The following is a 16,557-nucleotide window of genomic DNA, read 5'->3' on the forward strand; positions in this document are numbered from 1 at the left end:
GCCTGTGGGAGCCCACATGGGACAGGAACGGTCTAGCTCTAGAACTCTCGCTATGCTGTTATTGGCTGGGAGCATGGGAAAACGAGGCTGTCACTCTGATATGTGACCTGGACCAAGGTGAGATGAGGCACTCGACTTGGGCACAAAAATTTTCTGACCAAAAATCTCAGTAATGAAAAGCAGTATTTCAATGCAACATTTTTAAATCAGTTTTTCAAAAAATTCTAATGAAAAAAAGTTAAAATTTTAAATAACGTAGTTTTGCTGACTTCCTACTGACTCAGACTTCCTTATAGCTCCATAAGGCACTTAATTTACTGACTCCTGAGGGCAGGGCAAGTGGTTCAGGCTAATACCATTTTACATAGACCATTTTCCCTGTTTAAAAATAAGTTCCCTAGGCTTAGGTATTGGCATTTTCTCTATTACTCGTTTTTCAGTATGAGAAGTGTGTGTACTGGTGGAGCATACTCAGGAAACCTTAGTTTAGGTAGTTTCTAGTAAAGTGCCCCTCCCCAGTGACCCACTATGGGGTTACACAAAGCAAAATGTTGTAAAGATATTGCACACTTCCAATATGTTTTGGTATATGTATTATATATACATATTATATATACTGCATACTATATAATTATGGCATCTTCATTACTCGCTAGCAGTTTCCTTGATGGCTGGGGAAATGTGTCAATCATCCTTCAGACGTGACAGTAAATAGGTAAAAGGTTTATTCAGAGATGAACACGTGGCGAGGAGAGGCATTGATCAGGAAGAAGCTGCAAAGACAGCTGCTCTTTTAGTTAATATCAATTGTCAAGCCATTTGTAAACGTCTTCTCTTTCCTGTTTTGTTCCTTTAGCTCTCTCCAATTTTGGCCCCTGGGCCGGTATCCCCTAATTGGGCTGCATCCACACCCAGCCAGCTTCGAGGCCCGACTGTATAAATCTAAGCATAGGAAACCCAGAATCTGACCTCAAGCCACTCCAGGAAACAAGTTAGCAATTTCCGCCACGCTACTCAAAACGTCACTGGCTACAGAAATTTCCACCGAGTGCTCAGAATTCCGGAAAACCAGGGAGCTTTCCTCCCGCCCACCAAAAGAAAGCTGCACCGCCCCGCCGGGCAGGCTGCAGTGCCGCAGGGAGCCTGCGGGAGGCGCGCGAGGCCCGGCCCGGCCCGGCCTAGCCCCGGTAGGAGGGGAGAGCGCGAGCGGGGGCGGCGCGCTCGCCGCTTCCTGTTCCGGCGCCAGGAGGAGCTGCGCGCTGTTAGTGCTGCCGCTGCTGCTGTCGCTGCCGCCGCCGCCACTGCCGTCAGTCAGTTCGCGCTCGGTTCTTCCGCACCCGGTTCGCTCGGACCCATCGCCGCTTGTAGACTTTACTGCGGTGTCGGATCTTGCTGGGTGAGGCTGCTTCGGCGCTAGGGGGATCATTGAGGGGAGCAAGGGAGCTCGCTCAAGCGAGAGGCGGGCGTGGTAACAGAGGTACCTCGAGTCGCCTCTTCGGGGGCTGGGAGTCAGCGTCTGCCCGCGCCATCTTCCTACGGGCTGCCGATTGCCCCCCCAAAACCCCCCAGGGAGAAGGCGTCGGAGGCAGGTCACGTCGCGCCCGACGGGTTTCTCCGCTCTTGACGTCAGGATCGGTTTGGGGGCGGGGCGGCGAGCGGGCCCGGCCCCTCCCCCACCCCTTCCCTGGCGGCGCGACCCGCTCGGAGGCCGGTTCGCTCCGGTTGATCCCGGACTCCCTTTGTTCGTTTGGTCCTAAAGGGCTCCGGGCTCTCACCTCCTGGGCCCGACCCCCACCCCGATTCATTAGTGTCTAATAAAACGGGAGAGATAGGCCTGAATAGAGTCTTGGAGGAATCTGGCACTTGTTTAAGATTATCCGCAATGTGACAACGTTCTGGTCATTACCAAAGGACTTGATGGCAAATACATTCGATGAACACACAGAACAGAAGCCGTGAGAAGTGCTGAGTTCTGTGATACTGTTTTTTAGGATTTAGGAGCTTATGTTACGCTTGGAAGCTTGTATATAGCTGAAACCATTTCCTTTTTGAAAATCAAGAGCAGTGCTTTTACTGGATAAAATTTTTAACGTTGACGCTTCACACCATACTAACCTGCCCGAAAAAAACTTTTCGTGGCATTACTGCTAAAGAAATAGCACCCTTACACCTGATGATTGTAAAGGCCTGTCTTGAACACGAACCTTCACTACAGGCCAAGGTAGCCTTCAGAAGTCTTTGGGAAGTTCTTTGTTCGGCTGTATTCATTGGGCTGGAAGAACAGAAATTTTCCTTGGTACTGGTGTCTCTGAACCTCCCATTCAAAACTAGTTTGTCTTCAAAACTTGAGTTGGGTTGTGTATGTTAGAACGTTCTTTTCCTCTCTCCAGGAGGAACGGAGACCCATTCCTTAACTACAATCCTTGGGGCCAGTGTGTTTTGGAATTGAGAAATCTTTGGATTTTCTCTTCAGATCTTAGAGAATAAGGTGCATAGACAAGAGATCTCACCCCCGCAAAGTCGGGGCAGCATCCCTAATTCAAATTAATATTTGTGTAGCTATAGGTGTGCTACACTTTATGGAAACTATAAATATCAAGTCCGGTTTTGCCACCAAGTAAGTTTTACGCCAAACTTGGGAATGTTTCATGCCAAACTTGGGAATGTTTCTTTTATTTTCGTAAGTTTCTGACTTGAGAAGCGCAGATAAAGGTTTGCGGACCTAGAGTAGCGAGCATAAAAGCTAACGTTTGTTGAGTTTTCCTTGTGTGCCAGAAAGTGACCAGGAGATTTATTATGTAAGTCCCAGGGCAGGTCTGTGAGGTTGATATTATTCCTGCTTTTACCTCTGACGTTTGGAGAGGTCAAGCTGTGTAGAGCCAGCCAGTGAAGAGCTGCAGTTATATGTAGGCATTTGTAACTCTTTTAACCTGTGCTAGCTATATGCCTGTGTACGCAGGAAGAGGAGGTGGCCACCCACTATTTTTCGAGCGCTGTTATTATAGGCACTTGATTTATGAGTCCCGTTTAGTCTTTCACGTCACTGGCCCGTTCTTTATAGTTGAAGAAACGGAGGGTCACTCAGGTGAGCTGAATGTGACTGAGACATTCAGACCTCAGACTAAAGGCCCTCTAAGACTTCTGTTCCTCCCCTTTCTGTGTTCCAACCAGTCTGAACTGCTTACACTTCCCAGGGTGTGCTCTTCAGCTTTTCCGCAGTTGGCTCTTCTCCTAGGGCCTGTGCCACCATTCCCTACACCCAGCTCTTTCTTCATTGTTCTTCCAGGCTGCAAAGGAACTGCCTCTCAGGATTCTTCCCCTGAGACTCCCTTCCTTGATTCCTTTAGGAGCTCTTTGAGGTTCTCTCGGTGCCCTGTGCTTACCTGAGGTAAGGTAGTTACTGTTTAAAGGGTAGTTCTCCACCACACTGTGAATTCCTTAAGCATTTATTCCACACAGTACTATTCACTTCCCCAAAGCCCAACAAAGTGCTTGGTATGTATGTTCCAGACAGAAGTATCCAAGGAAATGTAGAAAATATGGCTGACATAAGGACCCAGTTCCTTGAGTTGCCAAATGTAAAATAGAATGTATCTGGTAAAAAGACCAGTACTAAAAACAATGATGTATTTTAACTCAAAATTTGTATTTTCGGTATATTACTGTCATCTCCCCACATACGAAACAAATCAGTGCAAAAGTCCTGATTTTTCTTAGTTTCTTCTCATTTTCATTTTACATGTCTGTAGTACTTCATAGATTATTAAATATGCTACTTTTTTTTTAAGTTTATTCATTTATTTTGAGAGAAAGAGAATGTGAGTGAGGGAGGGTCAGAGAGAATTCCAAGCATGCTCCCTCAGCACAGAGCCTGATGTGGGGCTCAGACCCGTGAGGTGTTTGTGAAATCATGACCAGAGTCAGCAGCTTAACTGAGCCACCCCGGCACCCCTAAATATGTTACTTTTAATTATCTGTGAAGTAGTCAGGATTTAACAACTGTTTTGTGGATGATAAATGGTCTCTGGTTAAAGTTTGCCTTAGTCAAAAGACTTATTCAGAAGGATTGACGTCTAGGTTTCATAACTGTCTACTCCTATACTCTTTATCACTGCATCACAGTTTGATGGCCCTTTGAAATATTCCTTGTTGAGTAGTCACTAGTAAGTAATTTATGGAGTTCAACTTTTTAAAACCTTGTGATTGGACTGCCATTTTACTCTAAAAGCCATGAGTTACAGAAATATTTTACTCTTCTAGTATATGTCAAAAGAAATTTTGTACTGTTTTAAAATTACTAATCTCAGGGTGCCGAGGTGGCTCAGTCAGTTAAGCATGTGACTTCGGCTCAGGTCATGATCTCACGGTTCGTGAGTTCAAGCCCTGTGTCTGGCTGACAGCTGAGAGCCTGGAGCCTGCCTCATAGTCTGTGTCTCCCTCTCTCTTGGCTTCTCCCCACCCTCTCAAAAATAAATAAACATTTTTTAAAAATTTGTTTAATAAAATTATAAATCTTGGGGCCCCTATGTGGCTAAGTCACTTAAGCATCCGACTCTTGAACTTAGCTTAGGTCATGATCTCACGTTTCGTGAGTTCGAGTCCCTCGCTTTCAGTGTGGAGCCTGCTTGGGATTCTCTCTCTCTCTACCGCTCTCCTGCTCATTCTCTCTCTCTCAATCTCAAAATAAACAAAGCTCGAAGTAAAATAAAATTACTATTCTTGCTGCTTCGAAAATAAAATTAGTATTTTTCAGGTGATGCATAGATCCTGCCATAAAGTAGTAATGGAAAGTTTTAGAAGTAATAGCTTTAGAGTATTCCCAAAAGAGAAAGAATGGAAATCTTTCTTGATTATAAACTTTTGGGGAGGAGTAGGAGGGCCACTTTAAAGTTACATTGGCCTCATCTTAATAATTAGCATAATCCAGATATTTGGGAATAGATTTTTAGAAAATCTAGATTTTTAAAAATGATGTAACTCTTCTCACATTCAAACACTAATGTGCAACTCTATTTCTTACCTTTTTACAATGAAAGTATTCTCAAAAGAGTAAATTAGGATGTTTCCCATTAATATGAACACTGCAGGGGAGCCTGAGTAGCTTAGTCAGTTGATTCTGACTCTTGGTTTTGGCTCAGGTCATGAACTCACAGGTCATGGGTTTGAGTCCTTCATTGGGCTTCGTTACTTGAATCATAAGATTTGAGAACCTACAGGATGCCTGGGTGGCTCAGTTGGTTGAGCCTCTGACTCTGGATTTTTGTTCTGATCCTGATCCCAGGGTCTTGGGATCAAGCCCATGTTGGACTCCACATGGATCCTCTCTCTCTTACATATAAGAATATAAGATTCTTATATGTATTCTCTAAAAATATACATACGTATATAAAGATTCTTGGAGCACCTGAGTAGCTCAGTTGGTTAAACTTCCAACTCTTAATTTCGGTTCAGGTCATGATCTCATGGTTCATGGGTTCGAGCCCCACGTCAGCTCTGCGCTGGCAGGGCAGAGCCTGTTTGGGATTTTCCCTCTCCCTCTTTTTCTGCCCTTTCCCTGCTTGTGTGCACTTAACTCTCTCTCAAAATAAATAAACATTAAAAAAATAGTTTTTAAAGCTTAATAATTAAAAAAAAAAAAAAAGATTCCAGTACCTCCTTTATCTTCCAGGGTTTAATTTTTAACTTCAAATTTGGAAAGCCAGAGTTGCTGGGAAAGGAGTAATTCTGAAGACCCATATAGCAAGACCACATGAAAATGAGTGGATTGCTTTGTTCCCCTCTCCAGAATTAATGTGAACTTTGATACAGAACCATTTTGTTTCATAAAGGCTCATCCTATTTAAAAAGTGTGTTAGTCTTATATAGACTAAACTTTTCCTGCAATGAAAAGTTTCTTCAGGTGTTAGTCCTAAGAATTTACTATTGTGTGATGTGCTATTTTAGTATAAAACAAACCTTAACATGGGAGTGAATGGATAATTGTATTTGCTCTACGTTTAAGATGTGTTTTTTGACATTCTGGATAAATAGCAAGGTTATAGCAGTTCTGACTTAGGCTTCATATTCTTTTTATCATTCCTCACAACTAATAATACTAAAAAACAAAACTCTCAGAATGCAAGGATGGCTCAATATTAAGCAATTTTTATATGTAATTAACTAAGTTGATGGCTTAAAGGAGAAAAACTGAGATCAACTCATTAGATGTCAAAAAGATCTGAGGAAATTCAGTGTCTTCCCTAAATGTTTTTTTCTCTAGCAAAATGGAAATAAATAAATCTAGCAACATAGGCATAGACTTCTTTAATTTTTTCAAATCTCAAACTAAAATTGGGCATTTTAGTTAAACATTAGAGGCGTTTTGAGAAGAGTTGGGAACAAGAAGACCACTGTGCTCACTATCACTATTTAACATTTCATTGTGAAGTTTAGCTAACACAAAGGAGAAAAGAAGTTAGTTTGGAAAGACAATGTAAAATTATTCTTTTGCAAATGGCATAATTCTTTACCTGAAATCCCAGAGAATCAGCCGAGTCAGGAATAAAATAATTTAGTAATATCACCACTTACGAAATTAATACACTAAAATGTAAAAAGTCTTAAATAGGGGCGCCTGGCTGCCTCAGTAAAGCATGCAGCTCTTGATACTGGAGGTGTGAGTTTGAGCCCTACATTAATAAAAAAAAATAAAAACAAAAAAACAAGCTTAAAAAACTATTGACAAATGACAATGATGGGAACTAGGAAGACATACCTTGTTCTTGAATGAAAAGTTTTGATGTTTTGAATATATTGCATGTTCCCTATATTAATCTGTAAATCTAATGCAATTCCAACCAAAACAGCGAATTCTTCTTACTTACTTTTCTAAATGATCTGGAAAAAATAAACAATATTCAGGAAAATCTGGGGTGGGGAGTGAACAGTAACAATAGGTCAACTTACATTAAAAATTTGTTAAAAATATAAAGGTACTGAAATTAAGATGGAATATTATGGTGCAGATCAGTAGAAAATATAAGATTTCACATTATCTGTGGGAAATAATGGAGGCTCTATAGCCTAGTGGTTAAAAGCCTTGGCTCTGGAATCAGACTGTACTGGAGTTTGAACCCCTTTCTACCTGCCACTAGCTCTGTACCTTTAAGCAAGTTAACTTGATGAGCTTCCTTTTCTGAAGCTGTAAACTGGGCAAAAGAATTTTGCATCTATTCAATGAGATCACCTATGTAAAACACTTTTAGCAGAGTGCCTATTCATGGTAAACACTGTGTAGGTATTTGTTGTTAGGAAGTATTTGTTGCTCATAGTGGCAGTAGAATGTATTAGGGGTAGCTGTCATATCCATTGAGAAGAGATAGATTATACGGCAATTATTACTTGAAAGAAAAAAAGATTTAAAAAAATTTTTTTTAAATATGAAATTTATTGTCAAATTGGTTTCCATACAACACCCAGTGCTCATTCCAACAGGTACCCTCCTCAGTACCCATCACCCACCCTCCCCTCCCTCCCACCGCCCATCAACCCTCAGTTTGTTCTCAGTTTTTAAGAGTCTCTTATGTTTTGGCTCCCTCCCTCTCTAACCTCTTTTTTTTTCTTCTCACCTCCATGGTCTTCTCTTAAGTTTCTCAGGATCCACATAAGAGTGAAAACATATGGTATCTGTCTTTCTCTGTATGACTTATTTCACTTAACTCCATCTACGTTGCTACAAAAGGCCATATTTCATTCTTTCTCATTGCCATGTAGTATTCCACTGTGTATATAAACCACGATTTCCTTAACCATTCATCCGTTGATGGACATTTAGGCTCAGAAAAAAAGATTTTAAATGAAACCATATTACTACTGTTACGAAGCATAGGTGAATTTTTTTGTCTCACGTTTCAGAGCTAATTTCCTTACAGTTTAACAAAGCGTTAAAAAGATTTACTACTAAGTTGTAAAATTATCAAAGGCAAAAAGAGTACATACTATCTTACTCTGTTCATTGTGAAGTTAAAGAATAGGCAAAAACTAAGAAAATGATTGCTGAGTGGAAGGAGGAGTTGATTGGAAAGTTAGCATGAGTAAATCTGTAGTGAAGGAAAATGTCTGTATCTTTCTTGGTTAATGGGGCATGTATAGTTGTCAGCTTGTTGACCTGAACACCTCATATCCCATGCATTTTATTGGGTATTAATTGTACTTCCCTTTTAGAAATTGACAAAAGTGGCCCAAGGACATGAGCAAATTCACAAAATAAATTTATTCTGATTTGGGCATGAAATTTAAAAGCAGCTCTACTTTCCACGTAATTTTAAAGATGTAAGTTGAAACAACAAGGTGGCAGTTATTAACCTGCCATAATTAAAAACTGTTTACAATTTAAAAAATATCCAGGGTGCCTCAGTGGCTCAGTTGGTTGCACGTCCAACTTCGACTCAAGTCATGATCTTGCAGTTTGTGAGTTCGAGCCTTGTGTTGGGCTCTGTGCTGAGAGCTCAGAGCCTGGAGCTTACTTCGGATTCTGTGTCTCCCCCTCTCTCTGCCCCTCCCATGCTCATGCTCTGTCTCTCTGTCTCTCAATAATAAATAAATGTTTAAAAAAAAATTTTTTTTTAAATATCCAGTGGTGAAGAGAAGTTTAAAAAGATAGTGTAAATTTGCAAAGGACTCTAAAGTGTCATGACCTTTATAAAAGATGGATTTTAGATAGCCTTACCTGCTGACTATAAATTTCACTTCTAGTACTTTTTCCTGGTGACAGATTCACAAGGATATGTGTTCAGAAGTGTTCACTGTATCATCGTTTTAAACCGCTCAAAATGCAAATGACCTAAACCACCACCAAAATGAGAGTGCAGATCACTTTTTTATATTGGGGATCACTTTTATATGACGTGCAGCCAGTAAACAGGGACGACATTTGTAAAACCACATGAAGTGCTATGGAAGTTTTCCCTATTAAAAAAAAAAGAAAAAAGATGTTATATACATGATTAAGTAAAAGTGGTATATGCAGAGAAAGTTCCTCACAGGATATACAAGAAGTGGTAAGCACTGGTTTTGAAGTATTCTTTTTTTCTTTCTTTCTTTTCTTTAGGAAAATGTCTGATGAATTTTCGGTAAGTTGATACATTTATCCTTCATAAGGTTTTTGACTGTTGAAAAAATGACATAGTTTAACTATGGGCCTCAAGTCTTTTAATTTGAAAGAGATGCTTTGTGTGATTCTTGCTGAGGGCAGGAGGCACATGTGATTTTAATAGATGATTTGCCTTTATTGAGTTAGATATAATATGTTTGAAAATTTGTTGTTGCATGTATTTCTTTATGAATCCTTAAATTAAAAAATTTAAGAAGTGTTGTTACTTGTGTTCTCTAGTAACTTGGCAATGTTAATAATAGCATTTATTGGATATTATATACACCAGACACTATGTTAAGGATATTACATGAACTATCTTATTTAAGCCTCGAGTTAATGCTAAGGTTTTTTGTTTGTTTGTTTGTTTTTAATGAGGAAACTAAAGCTCAGAGAGGGTATGTAACTTGTTTGCTGTAAAGCCAGGATTCAAACCCATGGTATTTTGATTTATTATATTTAGAAAATTTGATCTTCTCTAAAGAATTTGCATTGTGAAGTTGGTTTTTATATTAAATGAATTGTTTTTAAACTGAGCAGCCTGCCTTTTGAAGATGTTCTATAGGTTTATAATCCCTGATTCTGTAGCTTACTGTCCTTTATGTGTATGTAATCATGTTTGACATGGCTCATCCCTGAAGATTGATAAGACATGCCTGTTTTGTATTCCAGTTGGCAGATGCGCTACCTGAACACTCCCCTGCCAAAACCTCTGCTGTGAGCAATACAAAACCTGGCCAACCTCCTCAGGGCTGGCCAAGTTCCAACCCTTGGAATAACCCAAGTGCTCCACCTTCTGTGCCATCTGGACTCCCACCAAGTGCAACACCCTCCACTGTGCCTTTTGGACCAGCACCAACAGGAATGTATCCCTCTGTGCCTCCCACCGGACCACCTCCAGGACCCCCAGCACCCTTTCCTCCTTCTGGACCATCATGTCCCCCACCTGGTGGTCCTTATCCAGCCCCAACTGTGCCAGGCCCTGGCCCCACGGGGCCATATCCTACACCAAATATGCCCTTTCCGGAGCTTCCAAGACCATATGGTGCACCCACAGATCCAGCTGCTGCTGGTCCTTTAGGTCCATGGGGATCCATGTCTTCTGGACCTTGGGCACCAGGAATGGGTGGGCAGTATCCTACCCCTAATATGCCATACCCATCTCCAGGGCCATATCCCGCACCTCCTCCCCAAGCACCAGGGGCAGCACCACCTGTTCCGTGGGGCACTGTTCCACCAGGAGCCTGGGGACCACCAGCACCATATCCTGCCCCTGCAGGATCATATCCCACACCAGGACTCTATCCCACTCCCAACAATCCTTTTCAAGTGCCTTCAGGACCTTCTGGTGCTCCACCGATGCCTGGTGGCCCCCATGTGAGTTAAATTTATTACTTAAAATGCACTAATAGTCACATAAACACAACTGAAAGATTACTTGCCTCCAGTTTGAATAGATTAGAAAGCTTATAAAACTTTTTAAGAGAAGGGGTGTGTGTATATGAGATAAGAGTACATTTCAAGCCTGAGATAAAGCATTTAAAAGAATAAAACCTACATATTCTTGGTACTGAAATTAGGACAATTTCCCAAAGATCCCCAAAGACTTTGTAACGTAGTAAGCAATATCCTTAACATCCTTGAGGTAAACTCAGGTGCATTTCATTGGACTTTTTTTTTTTAAACATTTCTCAATCATGTTTTATAGCATCACCACAAAGTACAGTTCAGTAAAAACAATCTTGGTCTGACTTGATACAGAGAGCGATTTTTAGAGAATCTAAGGCAGTGAATATATAACGTTGCCTGTTCTTCCTGTAACTCTCCATAGTGTTTCTCAGCCAGAGTTTTGTTAGGGCCTCGGCAGCATTGAGATCGATATTATATCACTATTCTGCATTGTCAGTTACAGGTAATGCTTCATGCTTTACTGTCAGCCAAGCCAGAGTAGTAGGGTTGACATCTTAGTTGGAGAACCTGTCTTGGGCATATGACCAAATAGAAAAGCAGCCCACTTCCTCCCGGAAGGAAGCCAAGTGAATCTTCAGAGTCCTGATTCTCATTAGGGGAAAAAAGTCAACTTACTCTTAACAAAATAATCAGATCTCCAACTAGATTAATCAAATATCCACCTCAACTGTAAAGGAAAAAGAATCTTTTTTCTTTTTTATAATTTTTTAAAGTTTATTTATGAGACACACTCACACACATGAGTGGGGGAGGGGCAGAGTAAGAGAGAAGACGCAGAATCTGAAGGAGGCTCCAGGCTCTGAGCTGTCAGCCCAGAGCCTAACACAGGGCTTGAACTCCCAAACCATGAGATCATGACCTGAGCTGAAGTCAGACTCTTAACCAGCTGAGCCACCCAGGTGCCCCAGAAAAAGAGTCTTAATAAAATGCTCCCAAAACTCACTTTCATTAGTATAAATTCTTGCTATATGTATTTTCTTTAAAATTTTTTTTGCAAATTGTAGCCAAAATAAATGAGATGACTTACTGTTTGGATTTATTAAGCAATACGTTTATTTTAAGCCACAGCAAGGAGTTGTTAAATTCCACTTACAAAATCTAGAGGTTTACTTTTTCTTTTTTCTGTTGCAGTCTTACCATTAAGTTAATGGATGAAGAGAGGACGCTTTGCTTTTTGAAGTACATATGTATGCACATGAATGCATACATAAAAATTGGTGGTTTCACTGTTCTTAGAGGGCATTCATGAAAGAACAACTCTTGCACCTCTCAGAGAAGATATCTGCCTCTTGTAACTTGGATGTATAGTACATCTGATGGATACAATCAGATAAAAATGTAAAAGTAAATCATTCAAATGTGATTTTTATTTGGTTTTTATGGAACGCTAAAGTGATGAAGTATATTGAATAGCTCTTTGATACAATTTGTCTAAAACAAGTTTTTGATTTGTTTAAATTATGAAACCACACACTTAAAACTCTAAGATGATGTGGATTATTGTTAGAATCTGCAACCTCATTGGCAAATTATTTCAAATATTTTTCTATAATCACTTTTTCCCCTAAATAAACACACTTTGAAAACAATCACATTGTCATAATTTAAACAAATGATGCCTCTCAACATCTTGAGCTGCCCTGTCTACAGGATGACCAAATCTGGTCCTCTTGAGGTTGTAGTTTGGATGTACGTTTTAAAGCTATTGGTAATTATTGTCTGATGTTGAGTTCATTAGCCAGGCAGTGTTTGCTTTTATCCTTGATCTTTTAGTAAAAACTTGTCTTTCATTTTGAGTTCCACCTGATTTGCTTCATTGTTAGCCAGATGGGTCACACATGTCTAAAATCTGCCATGTATGAAAACTTTTTTCTTTTTAATGCAGGCCAACATGTGTGTAAATTATTATTAGAGAATTAGCGATCTCTGTATTACTTTGGAATAGATTTTGAGATGTCAATATTGCTTTGGAAAGAACTCAGAGAAGGAAATAATTCTCTCTGTCTTGAACCTCAAGCCAGAGGAAGCCCTGGAAATTGCTTCATAGTGACAAGTAACTTGCATTCCCACAAAACGCTCTTCTACCCAGACCCTTCCAGGAAGATGGCTCTCCCTCAGTTCTTGAAGGAGCACATCCCTTAGTTTCTCTCTGATTCAGAAAACTGGCACACTCTAGGGGTCTAGTGTAAACACGTAAAGCAGTTACGTTTCAAGAACTTCAGTCATTTAGACATGACTGTTCTCTTTGTACAAGCGTGATCAAAATGTGTGTCTTTCGGAGTCTGGTTAAGCCGGGTCATGGTCTCTTGCATAGTTTCCTGCATCTGTCTGTAAAGTGCTTAAGGCTAATTGGTCAGTTCTGTATTTGTTGACAGGTAAACAGGTAGAATTGAGTGCCATCCTTCACAACTGTCCTCTAGTTCTAACACTGAAAATAATAAGTGTAGATCTCTGCAGTTGAGTTGAAAGCAGTGTGACTGTTGCTTAAATAAGTGTAACCACCAAAATAGCCTAAGTAGTTTTTTGGCACCTTATCTTTAAATCAGATTCTTAGATTCTTAGAACTGACTATGTTATTTGTCAGATAACATTTTGAAACTTTGAATGTATCCGTCGGGTTACTAAAATATGTTGTGAACTTCTTGACTAGTATAGGAGAGATTTGTTAGAGCTCTTGTTTTTGCTTAGAAATGAGATATTTAGTAGTTTGTTTCTCTTATAGTTGAAATGTCAAGAATGCCAAATGCTGCCAATTTAATGGTTTGATAGCTACCTCCTTTTAAGAAAGCAAGATGGTCATCTTTGAGAAGAACATTCAGTGTTTAAGCTCCTTTTTAAGTAGATGATAGAGTCAAGCTTTCAGAATTGAAACTGAATTGTTTAGATATTTTCAGACTGGGGAATGTCGTTAGACAGCTCTTACATAGTGGCACAAGCGGTCTTTTTTTTCTTCCCCTTGCAAGGCAATCTGCGACTATCTACAACACTGTTGGAATCTTTTGTCAAAGTAGCCTCCCATTTACAAGGCAGGAGCCTTAGGAGGTATTTTAGCTTAGGGATCGGGCAATATCCTGTCAGCTAACTGGAGGAATAAGACGGGAAAAGTGAGATAGCAAAAATCTCCTTGTGGTTATTTTGGTTGTGCTACATTGGGGTAAGTTGACAGCTCTGGCTTTAGATACAATATTTAACACTAGAGGATGATGCTTGACTGAAACAAGTGGCAGCATGTTTGGGAATCTGTCATTGCGGAGTCTGTTTATTAGAGGAGAAAATCTGCGAAAGGATTGGGAAGGACCAGGAGCCTAAGATTTGGAATTACTACCCCCAATAAGTATATACATTTGGCTAGTAACCCATACTGCCCAGTGTGGCCATGACACAACACCTTTTCTTTGCTTTTCGAGGACTTTCCAACTAGTAGTTGGGAAATTTTTTTTTAACATAAGAATGGGAATCAAAGGGACTAGAATTTACTTTTATACTCCTTTTAGCTTTTTAGAGCATTATTTCTCAACTTGGGAGAGTCTTCATTCTTGTGGGCACTCTGGGACAAAAACGTATTTTTAGGTTCAGGGTAAAGTTAAAAGCAGAAGTTATTTCAGTGGAGGAATGGGGGAAAGGTTGCGAGGAAAGTTTTTTTTCTTTACAGGGGAATAATGTTGCTTTCGAAACAAGTCCTAGGCTGGCATCCGTTTAGGGAGGAGACCGTTTCTTAGAAAAGTTTGCCTGGTCTTTGAAGGGAATACATGGTGTGGGATATGCTGGCACTTGGACTGTCTCAGAGCAAGAACTTTAAGACAAATTTGATGGAGATCATTGAGATGTGTTGAGGAATAGTGCTTCTGGAGTTGGAATCTTAGATTTTGAAATGTTGAACCTAAAAATGACAACAAAAAATGAAAATAAAGACCTTAGGTCCTTATCACACGTGCAGTTTCTCAAGAATCAAGGCTCCTTAAATGAGTGTGTGAACTACCTTGGCTTGTCCATACTGGACTTAGCCTGACACCTTTTCATGCTTTTGAAGATGGCTGTTTACAAGTCTGACTCCACAGCCCTGTTTTGTATAAAGTAATGCATCGATTATTCAGGAGTAGACCATACATTTGTTTTAGTTACCCCAGGGCCTCCTTCTTTCTGCCTTGTTTTTAGTGTTTATTGTTTTCAGTAGAGAATAGTAAAAGGGAAGAGAAGAAAGGGGGTGACTTTTTGGCCTTGGTCTGGCACACCACTACAACAGAATATTGGCATAGAAGTCAGTTTTGCCCATAAAATTTTACCTCACAAATAATTCGCTACATACCGTACTCAAACGTACAGCTGTTGAAACTATTGGTATAGATGAACGAAGCCCTACTCAAGTCTCAATTACAATACTGTGCCTGGTTTGCATATCAATTAGTTGCCTATACTTCTAAGTGATGAGTGCCAATGTCTTCCTTCCTCACCCTGAATAATCTAGTGCTAGATTTATAAAATGCCAGGGTTATAAACCCTGGAATTTAAAGCTAAGCACAGACCTGCAGGTGTTGGTTTTTGAAAAACAAGGTTAGAATCAGATGAATCACACTGATATATGTACTATGCATAGAAAGTAAAGGGTGACTTTCAGGGAAGACTATAATTTAATCTTAAGCAATATTTAGTATTGAAGACAGACACTTTTTATTTTCAGAATTCTGCCAAGTAAAAGAAAAACTGTCAATAAAATAATCAGTATTAAAGAAATGCCATGCAAGCTTCTGGCTATAGAAAACACTGAGAACTGCATTCATTTAAGAGACACTTAAGTGTCTGATCCCGGTGCTTTGCCAGATTCCAGAGATACAGAGATGAAAGAGAATGCCTGTCCTGCAGAGGCTTACAGTCTAGGGGTGGCATTGGAAAATTCAGTAGTGCACCCATTTTTGGTTTACCTAGATAAACATTTTAATTTGCCGCTGGTAGAAATTATAGAACAGCCTTTGGACATTTTAAAGAGCAAAGTATGGTATACCTTTTTTTTTTTTAAGTAAGAAATTAATGTTTTTCAAGATCGTAGTGTTTGTCAGTGCAGCTGTTCATGTGTGCAAAGTAACGGGACGTTTTTCCTCTTCACTTCCTCCCTGGATGAAGGCACTTAAACTGCCTGTCCCTGGTTAGCAGATACTGATTTGTTGCCATTAAGTAAACTTGACTTCTTATGCGTGCTCTATAAAAAGGTTTTTTTTTTGTATTTTTTCTTAATATTGTGATTTTTTTTTAAGTTGACTTAATAATGACAAATTTAATGTATGTAATTGTCTATGCATTTTAAGTTAAACTGCCTACAATGTGATTTGAGACCTAGACATTTGTTTGTATTATGAACTGTAAGCAATCTGTTTGAAACGTTAGGTTTATCACCTGCTGCTGTATTTGTAAACAAAGACATATGTTGCTTTAAGAAGTAATTATAATTAGGAATAGTCTATGGATGTGATACTTGATATTTTTTAAGATAAACTTGTTTGCTTTTGTGTATTATACCAGAAAACTTTTTTAAAAAATGTATTTTCATGGTTTCATAGTTTTTCCATGTATCTTATTCTGCAGCCCAGTTCTGGGCTTCCCTGAGAAGTCCTTAGTCTAATTAACTGCAAAATTGTTGTCAGAAAGAAAGAAAAAAAAGAAAGGAAGGAAGGAAGGAAGGAAGGAAGGAAGGAAGGGTCTGAGACGCTCCTCTGTGTGTGACCTGCATTCACGAAGGCATTTAAATAGGCTGCCTGGGAACAACCCTCCACAAACCCACTTTCAGCAACATGGTGTCCATTGTGTGGGTTTCTTCTTCTCCCTTCAAGGCTGTGTCATTCTTTGTAACCAGGTTATCTGTATAATCAGACTTTCTCTGCCCCAGCTGCCACCACCCCCACTTTCTTTTATGAAAGATTGTTCTATTCTTGTCATAACTACTGTGCCTGTGGTGAGGGCCACAT

The 16,557-nt window shown here is 39.8% G+C and overlaps 1 protein-coding gene across 2 annotated transcripts; it reads left to right on the forward strand.

The window, feature by feature from the left end:
- Positions 1 to 1,258: 1,258 nt before the first annotated feature.
- On the forward strand, positions 1,259 to 16,154 carry MAPK1IP1L (mitogen-activated protein kinase 1 interacting protein 1 like). Of its 2 annotated transcripts, XM_053224475.1 has the most exons (5): positions 1,259 to 1,396; positions 3,287 to 3,388; positions 9,089 to 9,110; positions 9,803 to 10,507; positions 11,732 to 16,154. In XM_053224475.1, the coding sequence occupies exons 3-5, from the start codon at positions 9,093 to 9,095 to the stop codon at positions 11,741 to 11,743; spliced, it is 735 nt and encodes a 244-aa protein (XP_053080450.1). In that variant the 5' UTR covers positions 1,259 to 1,396; positions 3,287 to 3,388; positions 9,089 to 9,092; the 3' UTR covers positions 11,744 to 16,154. The 2 variants fall into 2 exon arrangements, with proteins under 2 accessions (XP_053080450.1, XP_026921562.1); XM_027065761.2 differs by lacking the exon at positions 3,287 to 3,388 and having other exon boundaries at positions 1,284 to 1,396.
- The last annotated feature ends 403 nt before the right edge of the window (positions 16,155 to 16,557 follow it).

Source organism: Acinonyx jubatus, chromosome B3 (genome assembly GCF_027475565.1).
Source record: "Acinonyx jubatus isolate Ajub_Pintada_27869175 chromosome B3, VMU_Ajub_asm_v1.0, whole genome shotgun sequence".
Classification (NCBI taxonomy): Eukaryota; Metazoa; Chordata; class Mammalia; order Carnivora; family Felidae; genus Acinonyx; species Acinonyx jubatus.